This window comes from Hemitrygon akajei, chromosome 2 (genome assembly GCF_048418815.1).
Source record: "Hemitrygon akajei chromosome 2, sHemAka1.3, whole genome shotgun sequence".
Taxonomy (NCBI): Eukaryota; Metazoa; Chordata; class Chondrichthyes; order Myliobatiformes; family Dasyatidae; genus Hemitrygon; species Hemitrygon akajei.
In genome coordinates this window covers 191,227,815-191,244,668 of record NC_133125.1, presented here as the reverse complement: position 1 = coordinate 191,244,668, position 16,854 = coordinate 191,227,815, and the positions used below count along the sequence as shown (strand labels likewise).

Here is a 16,854-nt window from a genome sequence, read left to right as displayed (position 1 = left end):
TAGAAAATAGTCTATGTCTTTATTCCTTCTACCAAAGTGCATGACCATACACTTCCCAACACAGTATTCCACATGCCACTTCTTTGCACATTGTCCTAATCCATCTTCCCTGCTTCCTCAACACTACCTACCCCTCCACCTATCTTCGTATTGTCCGTAAAGTTGGCCACAAAGCCACCAGTTGCAAAGTTTGGTCTATGTTCTATGTTCTGTGTTCTGTACTCTATGTTCCATGTTCTGTGTTCTATGTTCAGTGTTCTGTACTCTATGTTCCATGTTCTATGTTCTATGTTCAGTGTTCTGTACTCTATGCTCCATGTTCTGTACTCTATGTTCAGTGTTCTGTACTCTATGTTCCGTGTTCTATGTTCTATGTTCTGTGTTCTATGTTCAGTGTTCTGTACTCTATGTTCCGTGTTCTATGTTCTATGTTCTGTGTTCTATGTTCAGTGTTCTGTACTCTATGTTCCGTGTTCTATGTTCTATGTTCTGTGTTCTATGTTCAGTGTTCTGTACTCTATGTTCTATGTTCTGTACTCTATGTTCTGTGTTCTATGTTTAGTGTTCTGTGTTCTATGTTCAGTGTTCTGTACTCTATGTTCTATGTTCTGTACTCTATGTTCTGTGTTCTGAGTTCTATGTTCAGTGTTCTGTATTCTATGTTCTATGTTCTGTACTCTATGTTCTGTGTTCTGTGTTCTATGTTCAGTGTTCTGTACTCTATGTTCCGTGTTCTATGTTCCATGTTCTATGTTCCGTGTTCTATGTTCAGTGTTCTGTATTCTATGTTCCATGTTCTGTGTTCTGTGTAAAACAAAATAACAAATAGTCAATAATTTGCTTGTACTGATTTTGTCCCCAGTTCCTCAACCACCACTAACCAGTAGATTGATCCCACAATCTTTGGGGGGTTCAAGGGCTCCAGAAGCCCCCAGTACACTGACTGGGGGGGGGCTCCAGGAAAGAGCAGTCCCCGCCCCACTCCTGCAGCCTGAGAGATGTCAGGTGCAGGACCGAGGACTGGGGCGGGTGACAGGATACTACAACTTGCCTCGGAAACGCCGATGGAATTCAGAGTGTGCAGATCAGAGCGTCGGCCTAACTGCCCAGTGGCTGTTCGTCCCAGCACTTTGTTCATCCCAATACATCAATGGCCCATCTATTCGAAGACGGTGTTTCAGATTTAGTCTTCCATATCACACATACAATAGGCCATCCATTTCACTGTAAGAACATAGAACAATACAGCACAGTACAGTACAGGCCCTCTGACCCAAAATGTTGTGCTGACCTTTTAGCCTACTCTAAAATCAATCTGGCCCTTCTCTCCCACATAACCCTCTACTTTTCTATCATTCACGTACCTATCTTAAAAGTCTCTTCAACATCTCTATTATATTTGCCTCTGCCACCATCCTGGGCAACATGTTTCACACACCCACCACTCTGTGTAAAAAACCTACCCCTGACATCTCCCCCATACTTTCCTCCAATCGTCTTAGAATTCTGCCCTTTGTATTACCCATTTCCACCTGGAAGGAGGCTTTTGGATATCCATCCTATCTAATTCTCTTTTCACCTTGAACATCTTTATCAAGTTGCCTCTTATCCTCCTTGGCTCCAGAGAGAAGAGTCCTGGCTCGCTCAGCCTCTGTTTGGATGTTTCAATGGACGTCACAAATAAGACTAGTCTGTTTCGTTCTTTCTACCCCCTCCCCCATTGTGAGATCGTAGCCTCTGCTTTAAATACCCCGAAGCTTACCCCTCACAGTGAGAGAGGGTGGGAGGCACTGAGCCCACCTGTCCATTGCCCCCACACCCACCACACTGAAAGCCACCATCAGCACAGGCTGCTGTGATCAATGGTCTGGAGGGGTTCATCAGACTTGGTGGGATCGATGTTCAGGAAGATGGGTGTCATGGTGGGCTGGGGGTTTGGTGGAAGGGGGCTGCCCTGGATGGAGAAGAGGGGGCTGGGTGGTCCCAGCGGTCCCGGGGTTGGCTGCATGCTGGGGGAGCGAGCGGCCTCCTGGTTCTCGGGCACCGTGTCACTGTCAGTATTCTCCTCCTGCAAGAGGCTCTTCCGAAGCTTGGCTCTGGCATTCTGAAACCAAACCTGCAGGGAGAGAACGGGAGAGAGTCAACATCATCTGTGGAGAATCCACCTCCACCCATCCCCTCTGTCCACTCTCATCACTCCCCAACTCACCCACCATGAACCTCAATTCCCATGTTACCACTACCCCTTCCCTTCATCCAAGCTCTATCAATCCATCTGCAGCCTCATCTTCCACCCAGTTCTCAAGCCCTTTCACACCAACCCACTCCTGAACCGTCCCACCCTGCCATCCTACTCATAAGCCCATCAAGACCATAAAACATAGGAGCAGAATTAGGCCACTTGACCCACCATTTCATCATGGCTGATTTATTATCCCTCTCAACCCCATTCTCCTGCTTTTCCCCCCCATAACCTTTGACACTTTGACTAGTCAAGAACCTCAACCCAATGATTTGCCCTCCTCTGGCAATGAATGCCACAGATTCAGCACCCTCTGGCTGAAGGAATTCCTCCTCATCTCTGTCAAAATGGACATCCCTCTATTCTAAGGTGGTGCCTTCTGGTCCTAGACTCCCCCACTATAGGAAACATCCTCTCCACATCCACTTATCCAGGCCTTTCAATATTTGATAGGTTTCAAAGAGCTCCCCCTCAATATTTGATAGGTTTCAAAAACCTCCCCTTCTAAACTCCAGCAAGCACAGGCCCCAGAGCCATTAAATGCTCCCCATACGTTAACACTTTCACTCCTGGAATCATTCTTGTAAACCTCCTCTGGACCCTCTCCAATGACAGCATATTGTTTCTTAGATAAGGGGCCCAAAACTGCTCACAATACTCCAAGTGCACTCTGACCAACACCTTATAAAGCCTTAGTGTCACATACTTACTCTTATATTCTAGTCGTCTTGAAATGAATGCTAACATTGCATTTGCCTTCCTTAACACCAACTCAACTTGCAAGTTAACTTCCAAGGAATCCTGCACAAGGACTTCCAAGTCCCTTTGCACTTCGGATTTTTGACTTTTCTCCTCATTTAGAAAGTAGTCTATGCCTTTATTCCTTCCACCAAAGTGCATGACTGTACACTTCCCTGCACTATATTCCATCTGCCATTTCTTTGCCCATTCTCCTAATCTGTCTAAGTCTTTCTTACAAATAGTTGACATATAATGTAAAAAAGAAGCAGTCCCAACACCAACCCCTATAGAGCACCACCCAACCAGAACCACGTCGCTACTGGCAGCCAACCGGAAAAGGTTCCCTTCATTCCAACTCTTTGTCTCCTACCAGTCAACCAATGCTCCATTCATGCTAATATCTTTCCTGTGACACAATGGGCTCTTGTTAAGCAACCTCTTGTACGGAACTTGTCAAAGGCCTTCTGAAAATCGATGTAAACAACATCCACCAACTATCCTTTGTCTATACTCTGCTTGTTAATTCAACAGATTTGCCTGTCAGGATTTTCCATTGCTGATTTTGGCCTCCAAGTACCCCAGCCACTGAAGTCACACTAACTGGCCTATAATTTCCTTCCTTCTACTTTCCACACTTTTTAAAGAGTGGAGTGACATTTGCAATTTTCCTGTCCTCTGGAACTATTCCAGGATCTAGTGATTCTTGAAAGATCGTTACTAATGGTTCCACAATCTCTTCAGCTAGTTCATTCAGAATCCTGTGGTGTACAACATCTGGTTGAGGTGATTTATCTGCCTTCAGACCATTCAGCTTCTCCTTAATAATAACAGCCCTCTGACACTCTCGAATTTCTGGCATACGTTTTGTGTCTTTCACAGTGAAGACTGATGTAAAAGACATTATGGCTCTCTGCCCTTTCTTTGTCCCCCATTACTACCTGTCCAGCAGCATTTTCCAGCAGTCTGATACACACCCTCACCCTCACTCTTTTTACTCTTTATATATCTGAAAAAGCTTTTGTAATGCTCTTTGTTATTAATGGCTAGCTTACCTTCATATTTAATCTTTTCTCCCTTATGGTTTTTAAGTTGCTTTCTGTTGGTTTTTAAAAGCTTCCAAATCCTCTAACTTCCCACTAATTTATGCTATATTGTATGCCCTCTCATTTGCTTTTATGCTGTTGTTGATTTCCCTCATCAGCCACGGTTGTGTCATCCTGCTTTTAGGATACTTCTTCATCTTTGGGATGTATATAACCTGTGCCTTCTGAATTGCCTCCAGAACCTCCAGCCCTTGGTTTCAAGCTGGAGGGGTATGACTTCAGCCAATCCCAGCCCTGCCTGTCCAATCCCTTCCATCCCATCCATCTCCCTACAGGGAAAGGGAAAGAGTCAGCAATGTCTATGGATCATGACAATCCACTTTCCCACCCATCTCTACTGCTCTCACCCAATTGCCTTTCACTCTACTCGCCCCTTCCCCACCATGAACCTCAACCTCCCTTCTCCTTCATCCGAGCTCCCACCAATCTATCTCCATCATCACCCTCCAACCTCTCAAGCCCAGCACCCTCCTCTCTTCCACCTCACCCCTCCAGTCCCACCCTTGGAGAGAGAGTACGTGCACGTAATTCGTCAGGGTTCCGAAAGGGAATTAGATCAGAACAGAGAGAATATAATCTGCACAAGCATGTGGAGAGAAACGGGGAAGTGACTGATGAGATAATGTTACTGGGAGCCGGGTTGCACTCACTCGATCTCAAGATGTCCCAAACTACTTTGAGAGCTCAAGCTCTCAGACCTTCTTCTGCCAGTCTCTTAACTTAAACAATCTCCCTTCAGAGATAACTGGCAGGTCAGCTTTTTTGAACTACACTCCTAAACTGTGGAATTCAACATCTAAAACTATAAGGGAGGCCAATTCAGTGATACCTTTAAACTTCAGCACAAAACCTATTTACTTAACCTTGCTTTTAACTAACATCTTTTTTTGTCTTTTATTTTCAGAGTTATCGGTATTTTTTAATTTTAGCTTTCATGTTTGTATTTTATCCCATTGTAAAGTACTTTGAATAATATCATCTGTATAAAATGTGTTCTATGAATAAAGTTATAATTATTATTATTTACAAAATACCCAATTACACTCATGTGACCCACTAACCGGTATGTCTTTCGAATGTGGGAGGGAACCGGAACTCCTCGAGGAAAGCAGAAAGTGGTGGTAGAGGAAGATGTGCTTGGCGGTGGGATCACATTGGAGGTGGCAGAAGTTTCGGAGAATTATGTGCTGGACACCGAGGTTGGCAGGGTGGTAGGTGAGGACAAGAGGAACCCTATCCCTGGTAGGATAGAGGGAGGATGGGGTAAGAGTAACACCATCAAACACATCTTTCCCTCCCACCCACTTTCTGCTTTTTGCAGGGATCACTCCCTATGCGACTGCCTTGTCTATTTGTCCCTCCCCACTGATCTCCCTCCTGATATTTATCCTTGCAAGTGGGACAAGTGCTACACCTCCCAAACAGGGCCCCAAACAGTCCTTCCAGGTGAGGCAACAATTCACCTGTGAGTCTGTTGGGGTCATATACTGTGTTCGGTGCTCCCGGTGTGGCCTCTTGTATATCAGTGAGACCCGATGTAGTTTGGGAGACCACTTCATCGAGCACCTACACTACATCTGCAGGAACAAGCATGATCTTCCAGTGGCCGCTCATTTTGATTCCACTTCCCATTCCCATTCCAATATGCACATCCTGGGCCTCCTCCACTGTCATGATAAAGCCACATTTAGGTTGGAGGAATAACACCTTATATTCCGTTTAGGTAGCCTCCAACCTGATGGCATGAACATTGATTTCTCAAACTTCCCCCCACCTTCACCATTTCCCATCCCCTTTACCTCTCTCATGTTATCGCCTCCCCCTTTTTCCTTTCTTCCATGGCCTTCTGTCTCTTTCACCAATCTCTTCCCAGCTCTTTGCTTCATCCCTCCCCCTGCAGGTTTCACCCATCACCTGGTGTGTCTCACTCCCCTCCCCCCACCTTTCAAATCTACTCCTCAGCATTTTTTTTCCAGTCCTGCCGAAGGGTTTCGGCCCAAAACATCAACTGTTCTTTTTTCCATAGACGCTGCCTGGCCTGCTGAGTTCCTGCAGCATTTTGTGTGTGTTGCTCGGATTTCCAACATCTGCAGATCTTCTCTTGTTGGTGACAGGAAATTGAACCCGAGTTGATGGTGCTGTTACAGCGTTACACTAACCCCTACACTGCCATGCCAACCCCTAATCTGGCAGCCAGGCTCAAGGGCCAGATTAATTTCTTCTATACTTTTGCATGGGTTGAATGGTCATCAGCTCTTCAATCAATTTTAAACATTTTCCCTTTGTGCTGGACTGCCCCATTAGTAGGGAATCCTCTAGAAATTCCCTCTGAATTCTTGTTAGGATAATGTATAACTGGGACTTCAGCTGAGGACTCCCGTAGTGCTGAGGTGTGTGTGTGTGTGTGTGTGTGTGTGTGTGTGTGTGTGTGTGTGTGTGTGTGTGTGTGTGTGTGTGTGTGTGTGTGTGTGTGTGTGTGTGTGTGTGTGTGTGTGTGTGTGTGTGTGTGTGTGTGTGTGTCCATATATTACATTGGGATTCATTTTCTTCCAGGTATTTACAGGAAAAAAAGAAATTCAATAAATTTTACAAGAAAATTAACTTAAACAGAGAAGTTTTCGAAGATTTGACATGACATCTAAAAGTGTGGTGGAAATTGTATTGACTGGTTGCATCATGGCCTGATCTAGAAATACCAATGGCCTGTACTGAAAATCCTACAAAATATAGTGGATACGGCCCAGTCCGTCACAGGTAAAGCCCTCCCCACCACTGAGCACATCTATGTGGAGTGCTATTGCAAGAAAGAACCATCCATCATCAGGGACCCCCACCACCCAGGCCATGCTCTCGTCTCCCTGCTGCCACCATCAGGCAGGAGGTACAGGAGCCTCAGGACTCACACCACCAGGTTCAGGAACAGTTATTACCCCTCAACCATCAGAAACCACCACTTAGAACCAATGGACACACTTTCAAGGGCTCTTCATATCATGTTCTCTATATTAATTGTTTATTTATTTATTATTAATATTATTATTGTTTCTTCCTGTTTGCATTTATAGTTTGTTGCCTTTTGCACATTGCCTGTACTGTTGGTGTGCTCTTTGATTCCATTGTGTTTCTTGCATTTACTGTGTACGCCCACAAGAAAATAAATTGCAGGATAGTATATGTACTTTGATAATAAATTTACTTTGTTATTTTGAGCAACACACACAAAATGCTGGTGGAACGCAGCAGACCAGGCAGCATCTATAGGAAGAAGCATTGTCGACGTTTCGGGCCGAGACCCTTCGTCAGGATGAAGCCTCGCTATTGAGACCCTCTGCCAGTCTCTGGCCTGCCTACCCTGTGCTCACCTGCAGCAGCTGCAGATTTCTTCGTGTTTGCATTGTTTTTTTGAGCCTCTGTACTGAGACCCCTGCTAGTCTCTGGTCTACCTGTCCTGTGCTTACCTGCAACACTCGCTTGGGAAGACCTGTCTTCTTGGAGAGCTGCTCCCAGTCTTTGCCATCAGGGTTGTGCTTGACGGCAAAGTAGGACTCCATGGTCCGGAGCTGGTGATGCTTGAAGCAGGTGCGGATGCGCTTGGCCTTCTGCTGCCCGAGGTAGCGGGGCTCCCCCGCGGTCTGCTCCCCCTCAGTGCATGCTGAAACCACAATAGGACCACGTGTGACACACAGACACCACTGCTAAGGAACAGCAAGGGGGAAAGCAACCCCTCAATGTGTGAGACCATGGCCAACTTTAAATATCTCTTCATCCACAACCTTCTCTCTCTGACAACCTTCTGCATCTCTCTCTCACTCTCTCTCGCTTCTTTCTAAGGAGTTGGTGATGGACCTGAGGAGGGCTAAGGCACCGGTGACCCCTGTTTCCATCCAAGGGGTCAGTGTGGACATAGTGGAGGATTACAAATACCTGGGGATATGAATGGACAATAAACTGGACTGGTCAAAGAACACTGAGACTGTCTACAAGAAGGGTCAGAGCCGCCTCTATTTCTTGAGGAGACTGAGGTCCTTTAACATCTGCCAGACGATGCTGAGGATGTTCTACAAGGCTGTGGTGGCCAGTGCTATCATGTTTGCTGTTGTGTGCTGGGGCAGCAGGCTGAGGGTAACAGACACCAACAGAACCAACATATTCATTCATAAGGCCAGTGATGTTGTGGGGGTGGAACTGGACTCTCTGACGGTGGTGTCTGAAAAGAGGATGCTGTCCAAGCTGCATGCCATCTTGGACAATGACTCCCATCCACTCCATAATGTACTGGTTAGGCACAGGAGTACATTCAGCCAGAGACTCATTCCACCGAGATGTAACACTGAGTGTCATAGGAAGTCATTCCTACCTGTGGCCATCAAACTTTACAACTCCTCCCTCGGAGTGTCAGACACCCTGAGCCAATAGGCTGGTCCTGGACTTATTTCCACTTGGCATGATTAACTTATTTTTATTTAATTATTTATGGTTTTATATTGCTATATTTCTTCACTATTCTTGGTTGGTGCGGCTGTAACGAAACCCAATTTCCCTCAGGATCAATAAAGTATGTCTGTCTGTCTCTCTCTGTCTCTCACTCACTCGCTCTCTCTCTTTCTCTCTCTCTCTCCCACTCTCTTTATCTCTCTGTCTCTTTCACTCACTCTCTCTCTGTAATGTGCAAAATGACTCTGTACACAAGACTATAAGACCCAAGAGCAGAATTAGGCCATTCTGCCCATCAAGTTATTTTTTATTTTGTGTTTTTTTTTGTATTCGCAGTTTGCTGTCTTTTGCATTCTGGTTGTTTGTCCATCTTTGTGATTTTAATCATTGATTCTGTTGTGTTCCTTTGTATTTACTGTGAATGTCTGCAAGTAAATGAATCTCAGGGTAGTAGACAGTGGCATGTATGTACAGTGGATTCCCGGTTAATTGGGCCATCTGTTAATTGGGGCAGCCACTTACCTGCAACACCGCTTAAACAAAAATAACTAATCAGGAAAATAGCTAGGATTCCCTTCGTTTATTTGGGACACTATGCCACTTAATTGGGACAGGAGGCTGTTGGTGGACAGTTTATAACTAGCAAAACGTGCATGTCCATTAGACAGCTGCAAATGTTTCTGTCCTGAAAGCAGTGATTTTTGTCACTGTAGTTAGCAAGAAATAAGCAGCAAGGTAACTAGGAACTGCTTTGCTCACTGTGGTTTCAAGCTTTCCACCTTGGAGATGTCAGCAACAGCAGGGATTGAAAATAAAATGATTTAACTACTTCAATAAGTTAGGGACTTTGAAGAATTTGAAGTTATTGGCAATCATCTTGAATATTAAAATGAAAATGAAGATTTGGAGGTTTAATCATCGACAGTGTTGTATGATTATCTGCACAAGGTACTTGTACTGATTTTATTCATTGCATACGTTGGAAGAATTCCTCCATCGATAACTATTAGGGACACACAGATTATTGTACTGTAGTAGTATTAGTGTGTGTTCTAGTTTGTTCTGCATTTCAATTAAATACTTAATTTGTTATTCAGTTCCATGAAACACTCTTTATATGATGAGCCTTTCAATCCCAGAATCATTTTGTGAACCTCCTTTGTACCCTTTCTTACACATCCTTTCTTAGATAAGGAGCCCAAAACTGCACACAATACTCCAAGTGCCCCAGAATTGCATCCTTAACAATTGGCTCCAACATCTTCCCAACCACTGAGGACAGACTAACTGGCCCATAATTTCCTTTCTTCTGCCTCTCTCTCTTCTTGAAGAGTGGCGTGAGATTTGCAATTTTCCAGTCTTCAAGAACCACGCCAGAATCTACTGATTCTTGAAAGATCAGTACAAATGCCTCCACAATCTCTTCAGCCACCTCTTTCAGAACCCTGGGGTGTACACCATCTGGTCCAGGTGACTTATCTACCTTCAGACCTTTGTTTCTCCAGCACCTTCTCCCTAGTAACGGCAACTTCACTCACTTCTGGCATACTGCTAGTATCTTCCACAGTGAAGACTGGCACAAAATACTTCTTCAGTTTGTCCACTGTTTTCTTGTCCTCCACTACTACTTCTCCAGCATCGTTTTCCAGCAGTCCAATGTCCACTCTCACCTCTCTTTTACACTTTATGTATCTGAAGAAATTTTTAGTATGCTCTTTAATATTATTAGCTAGCTGACTTTCGTAGTCCACCTTTTCATTCTTTATGACTTTTTTAGTTGTCTTTTGTTGGATTTTAAAAGCTTCCCAATCCTCTAACTTCTCACTAATTTTTGCTCTATTATATTCCGTCTCTTTGGCTTTTATGTTGGCTTTGACTTCTCTTGTCAGCCACAGTTGCATCATCCTACTTTAAAACACTTCTGATAACTTAAACACAAGAGATTTGCAGATACACTGGACTTCCCAAAAGCAGGAACATTTCTCATTGAAGGGGTTAATAAGATGCAGACTGCACATTGTCTCCAGGGATTGGAAAACTGGGTCCAGATTCAGGGATCAATCCCACTCCAGACCAACCTTTCCAATCCTATGTGGGCCTCACAGTAGTGTAGTGGTTAGCGTGACGTTATTACAGCTCAGGACATCAGACCTTGGAGTTCAATTCCAACATCATCTGTAAAGTGTTCTGCCTCGTGACCATGTGGGTTTCCTCCAAGGGCTCTGGTTTCCTCCCACATTACAAAGATGTACCAGTTAGTTGGTTAATTGGGCATTGTAAATTGTTCTGCAGTTAGGCTGGGGTTAAATAGCTGAGATGCTGAATGACGTGGCTCATTGGGCTGGACGAGCTTGTTGTGCACTGTGTGCCTAAATAAATTCCACGCACACTTGGAGTATCGTGTTCAGCTCGCCTTATTACAGGAAGGGTGTGGAAGCTTTAGAGACAGTTATCAGGATGCTGCCTGGATTAGAGGGCATGCCTCACAAAGATTAGACAGCCAGTGGTGCAGTAACACTGGACTTCGGGGCAAGTGGTGTCAGGTTCGAATCTGGCCGGCTCCTTACATGCCTTCCACTCGTACTGGGAGTGTCGAGCTGGCAACTCAGCCTTGTAAAACAGACAAATGTTTAGGAAATGAAAAACAAGAGGAACTTTACCTATCAGGATAGGTTGAGCAAGCTAAGGTTTCTCTCTTTGCCGTGAAGGAAGATGAGAAGTGAGTTGATAGAAGTGTAAAAGATTCTAAGAGGCATAAACAGCTAGAAACTTTTTTGCAGGGCAGAAATGGCTAATACAAGGGTGCATAATTTTAAGGTGATTGGAGGAATGCATAGGGGATATCGGAGGTAGTCATATGGAGCAATGGGAATATGGAACATACAGCCAGGGCAGTGTAGAGGCAGATACATTTAGGAGTATCTTAGATTGGCACATGGATGGTTGAAAAATGGAGGATTATGTGGGAGGGAAGAGTCAGATTGATCTTGGAGTTGGTTAGAGGTTCAACACAACATCTGATCTGATGGGCCTGCACAGTGCTGTAAAGTTCTGTGTTCCGTGTTCTGTGTTCCGTGTTCTGTGTTCCATGTTCTGTGTTCCGTGTTCTGTGCTCTATAATCTATAAACACACAGTGATGGGGCACCTGAATAGAACTCATCGCCTTCGCCCTGGAGTCTGCTGCTTCTCCGCTTGCGGCTGCTGCCACTCAGCTTGGTGGGCCACTCGCCGTTGCCTGGGCCCGCGGCCAGCCCCTCGTCACCCCGCAGGGCCAGCTCTGCCAGGCTGTCCATCAGTCGCGCCTCGTCCTCTGCCCGGCCCGGAGGCTCAAAGTGCTCCTGGCAGTAGACCAGGCCGTGGCGGGTGCCAAAAAGGTCTCCGGTTACCAGGGCCCGCCCACACATGGCGCAGGTGAAGCAGCTGAGGTGGTAGACCTCCTCCTTGGCGCGCATTACCATCTCCGATGCCAGGATGCCCAGTTGGCACCGGGAGCACTGCTTAACGCAGAACCGCCTGCAGAAAGGAACACACACTCCATCAACATTGTACACAGTGTATCACCGTCTGGTGTAGAGGGGCCAGTGCACAGGGCTGGAGGCAGCTGCAGAGGGCTGTAAATACAACCAGTTCCACCATGGGCACGAGCCTCCCCACCATCGAGGACGTCTTCAAAAGATGATGCCTCAAAAAGGTGGTATCCATCAATGGGTACCCTCACCTCCCGGGACATGTCCTCTTCTCAGTACTACCATGAGGGAGGAGGTACAGAAGCTTGAAGACACACACTCAAGATTTTAGGAACAGCTTCTTCCCCTCCGCCATCAGATTTCTGAATGGTCCTTGAAGCCGTTAACACCACATCACAATTTTGCTCCATTTTGCACTTTTATTTACATTGTATATGGAAATACTTCTTGTAACTTATAGTAATTTTATGTATTCTAGTGGGGAGTACAAGGAGGGGTAGCATTTCATGTCCATTCTGGGGCAGCTCACTCACGTTTTGTCCCCACCGGACACTCAACTCTCACATGTGACTCCAAGTAGCTGTTTGCATGTGACTGCAGCCACACCTTCGATAGGTGGGCTAAACCAGCTGGCATCCTCATACCCTGTTGCAGCATGTGAAGGCAACTCTGGCGGACTGGGCGGATGAGAGCCGACAGCCAGGAAGGCAGCTCTGAAACATTTCGCGGAGAGCGAAGGACATGACAAGGCATGGAAGGAGTCACGTTCACCCACTGACCCCAGTTTGTGACAACTACTCGTGCCATTGAACCTGGACTTCTGAGGTCAGGCGAGTGGAAGTACCCCCATTTCCATTTTAAAAGCCCTCCTGCTCTGGTCTCCTGCCATTGATGGATACGACAGACGACCAACCACGTGCATTCTACTGTACCACTGCCGCAAAACAACGTTTTCCACCTTATATATCAGTGATTAAAAAACTCAGTTCTGATTCACACTGCACGCCACATACACTGAAACTCAGGGCAGCTCCAACTGAGCCCCGACCACGGGGAATCTCAGGAAGGTAAAACAAACCCCAAAGAGGGAAGGCTAGGGAAAATCTTAAAGGAGCAAAGACAAGCTAGACCAAGACAATGTCAAATGCACCATCAATCTACAGGCAATGTCATTCAGGGGCCTGGGCTATATTTCTTTACAGTGACTGTATGTATTTAAGCTATCATAGCTGTATGTGCTGGGTGCTGAAGGTACTATCATGTTTTGCATCTTGGCCCTGGAGGAACGCTGTTTCATTTGGCTGTATTCAGGTATGATTGAACGACAATTAAACTTGAACCTGAACTTGAAAGAAGAGAGAAAGGGAGGGAGAAGATGGAGAGAGAGAGAGAGGGAGAGAGAAAAAGTGGAGGAATGGAGGAAGGAAGAGAGAGGGAGTGAGGCAGAGTGATGGAAAAATAGAGAGCAAGTGGGAGGAAGGGAGAGAGAATAAAGGGAAAGACGGAGGGAGAGAGGGAAGAATGAAGGGGGGGCAGAGGAAGGGAGGAAGAGAGAGGGGGATGGAGGGACCATAAGATATAAGAGCACAATTCAGCCCATCGTGTATGCTATACCATGGGAGGGAGGGAGATGGAGGGAGGGTGACGGGACAGTACATTCACAGAAAAAATAAAGAAATACAATAGAATTTCTGGAACACAACATATAAACAGAGATTGACGAGCAGCCAAAGTGCACAAACTGTGGAAATAATAAAGAAACTGAACATGGGTTGCTGAGAGACCTTGAAAGTGAGTTTGAAGGTTGTGGAATCAGTTCAGAGTTGCAGTGAGTGAATTTATCCCCTCTGGTTCAAGAGCAATAGTTGAAGGGTAATAACTCTTCCTGAAGCTGCTGGCGCTAGTCCAGAGGCTCCTGTACTCGTGCCTGATGGTAGTAGTGAGGAGAGAGCAAGGCCTGGAGGGTGGGGTCCTCGACGATGGAGGCTGCTTTCTTGTGGCAGCGCTCCTTGAGGATGTGCTCAGTGGTGGGGAGGGCTTTTCCTGTGGACTGGGCTGTATCCACTACTCTCCATCGAATTTTCCGTTCCTGGCCATTAGTGTTTCCATACCAGTCCCTGATGCAACTATGGCGATGTGCCGAACCTACAGAAATCTGGGTACGATAACCAGATCCACATCCGTATTCAGATACCGGACTTACACAAGAAAGTAGAGGAGTGTGAGGGGTGGGGCAGGGGCCTATGTGCCTCGGGGACCGTGGTGGGGGTGATACACGTTACCTGTAATAGTCATCCTTGCAGTAGATGGCTCCATCCTTGGAGAAGCAGGTGAGCTCGGAGCCGAGGATGAGCCCGCACACACAGCACTTCAGGCAGCGACTGTGCCAGGGTTTGTCCACTGCAAACACCACGTAGCGGTCATAGATGGCCTCTCCACAGCCAGCACACACTGCGGCCTTCAAAGCAAGGTCCGATGGCACTCCCTGACCAAAGGGACAGAAGGGTATAAAACACAGTGAAACATCTACAATACAATAAGACATGGGAGCAGAATTAGGCCATTCAGCCCATCGAGTCCACTCTGTCATTCCATCATGGCCGATTTATTATCCCTCTCAACCCTATTCTCTTGCCTTCTCCCCATAACCCTGACTCATCAAGAATCTATCAAGCTCTGCTGTAAGTATACCAATGACAGACTCAACGGCTATCTGTGACAATGAATTCCACAGATTCACCATCCTTGAGCTAAAGAAATTCCTCCTAATCTCTGTTCTAATTGGATGCCTCTCAAATCTGAGGCTGTGCCCTCTGGTCCGAGTCTCCCCTATAGGAAACATCCTCTCCACATCCACTCTATCTAGGCCTTTCAATATTCAATAGGTTTCGATGAGAACCTCATCATTCTTCTAAGCGCCAGCAAGTACAGGCCCAGAGCCATCAAATGCTCCTCATACATTAACCCTTTCATTCCTGGGATCATTCTCGTGAACTTCCTATGAACCCTGTCCAATGGTAGCATATCCTTTCTTAGATATGGGTCCAAAACTGCTCACACATCATGTGATATGGGCCTCCATAAATGCTCACACTTGCACGGTGACAGTAGAAAAGATGGCTCTGGATACTGGATAGAGGGCAGAAGTTCAATAGGTGGGTCTCTCATCTTTATACAGCACTGTCTAATGGCTTCAGTCTGGCCAGCAGCTATGGCTAGCTGTGTAACTTTCCCTGAGGTGAGAGCATAGCCCTTGAGGATGAGGGCCGGAGATTCATTGGCCTGATACTGTTGACTACAGGATTAGCCACTGGGATTGGGCAATATGGGCCTACACGTTAGCGTAGCAGCTGGTGTAACACTTTGAAGCAAGAATAAGTCCCACTGCTATCTGTGAACACGTTAAAATGAGATTAGCTTTATTTATCACATGTACATCAAAACACTGAAACACACAGTCCGGGGGCGTGCTGGGGGCAGCCCACAAGTGTTGCCGCACTTCCAGAGCCAACATAACATGCCCACAACGTACTGACCCTATCCTGTATGCCTCTGAATGTGGGAGGATACTGGAGCACCCGCTGGGAACCCAGGCGGTTATGGAGAAAGCGTATAGACAGTGGTGGGAATCGAACCCCAATCGCTGGGGACGTAGTAACGTTACGCTAACCATTATGCCATTATGGTTAGGTGGAGCCTTTAGCGTAACACTTTACGTTGCCAGTGACCCAGATTCAATTCCCACTGCTGTCTGTAAGGAGTTTGTACGTTCTCCCCATGACCGTCTGGGTTTCCTCCCACGTTCCTAAGACATACGGGTTAGGTTTAGTGAGCTGTAGGCATGCTGTGTTTGCCTTAGAAGTGTGGTGACACTTGCAGGCTGCCCCCAGCACATCCTCGGACTGCTTTGGTCATCAACTCAAACGACACATCTCACTCTATGCTTTGATGTATGTGTGACAAATATGGCTAAAAATGTGATTCATTGAACACAGTGACACATGTACACAGTTCTGGATTAGTTAGGCCAAGAAATGTTATGGGGAGAAGGCAGGAGAATGGGCTCGAGAGGGGTAATAATCAGCCATGATGGAATGGTGGAGCAGACTCGATGGGCCAAATGGCCTCATTCTACTCCTATGTCTTAAGGTCTTATGGAAGTCTTAGGTCAGGATAATGACCATAAGACACAGGAGCAAAACTAAACCATTCAGCCCATCGTGTCTGTTCTGCCATTCCACCACGGCTGATTAAGTCTGCATAGCAGTTAGCGCGATGCTATTACAACTTGGGGTGTCAGAGTTCAGAGTTCAATCCAATGTCATCTGTAAGGAGTTTGTACATTCTCCCTGTGACCGCTGGTTTCCTCCGGGTGCTCTGGTTTCCTCCCACAGTCCAAAGACGTACCAGTCAGGAGGTTAATTGATCATTGTAAATTGTGCTGTGATTAGGCTAGGGTTAAATCGCGGGTTGCTGGGTTGTGTGGCTCAAAGGGCCTGAAAGGCCAGTTCTGTGATGTAATCCAATAAATAAATTAACATATATTTGATACTGGAATTGGAGGTGTGTTGAGATGTGGGACAAATGGACAACCTCTTTCGAAGAGCTGGCACAGGAGTCGATGGGCTGAGTGACCATAATGTGGGCTTTAATCATTGCAGGAGCCTCCACTGTCTCTCCAAGTTTCACACCCTTGTGATGGAAGTTGCCGGGACGTTAATTACCTGTTGCATGTCCAGATGCAGGCTGGGCTGTTGTGGAGTGATCCCTTCCTCTAGCAGGGTCTCCCGGATCTCTTCCTCAGGGAATCCGTGGATCAACATGGAGGAATACTGGAAACTGCAACCTCCCTCCATCGCCGGGATG

General features: G+C 46.3%; 1 protein-coding gene across 1 annotated transcript; it reads right to left on the bottom strand.

The window, feature by feature from the left end:
- Window positions 1–1,840: 1,840 nt before the first annotated feature.
- Window positions 1,841–16,844, bottom strand: LOC140721765 (LIM/homeobox protein Lhx9-like). Its single transcript, XM_073036564.1, has 5 exons — window positions 16,713–16,844; window positions 14,271–14,473; window positions 11,667–12,034; window positions 7,545–7,738; window positions 1,841–2,116 (listed from the first exon to the last, which is right to left on the bottom strand). The coding sequence occupies exons 1-5, from the start codon at window positions 16,842–16,844 to the stop codon at window positions 1,841–1,843; spliced, it is 1,173 nt and encodes a 390-aa protein (XP_072892665.1).
- Window positions 16,845–16,854: the final 10 nt, after the last annotated feature.

Coding starts and splice junctions, on each gene's coding strand:
- LOC140721765 (XM_073036564.1), bottom strand. CDS start 16,844: ATGGAGGGAGGTTGCAGTTTCCAGTATTCCTCCATGTTGATCCACGGA. Junction 12,035..14,270: donor TGCAAGGATGACTATTACAG/GTAACGTGTATC, acceptor TCCTTTCTGCAG/GCGGTTCTGCGTTAAGCAGT. Junction 2,117..7,544: donor TTCCCAAGCGAGTGTTGCAG/GTAAGCACAGGA, acceptor CTCTCCCTGCAG/GTTTGGTTTCAGAATGCCAG.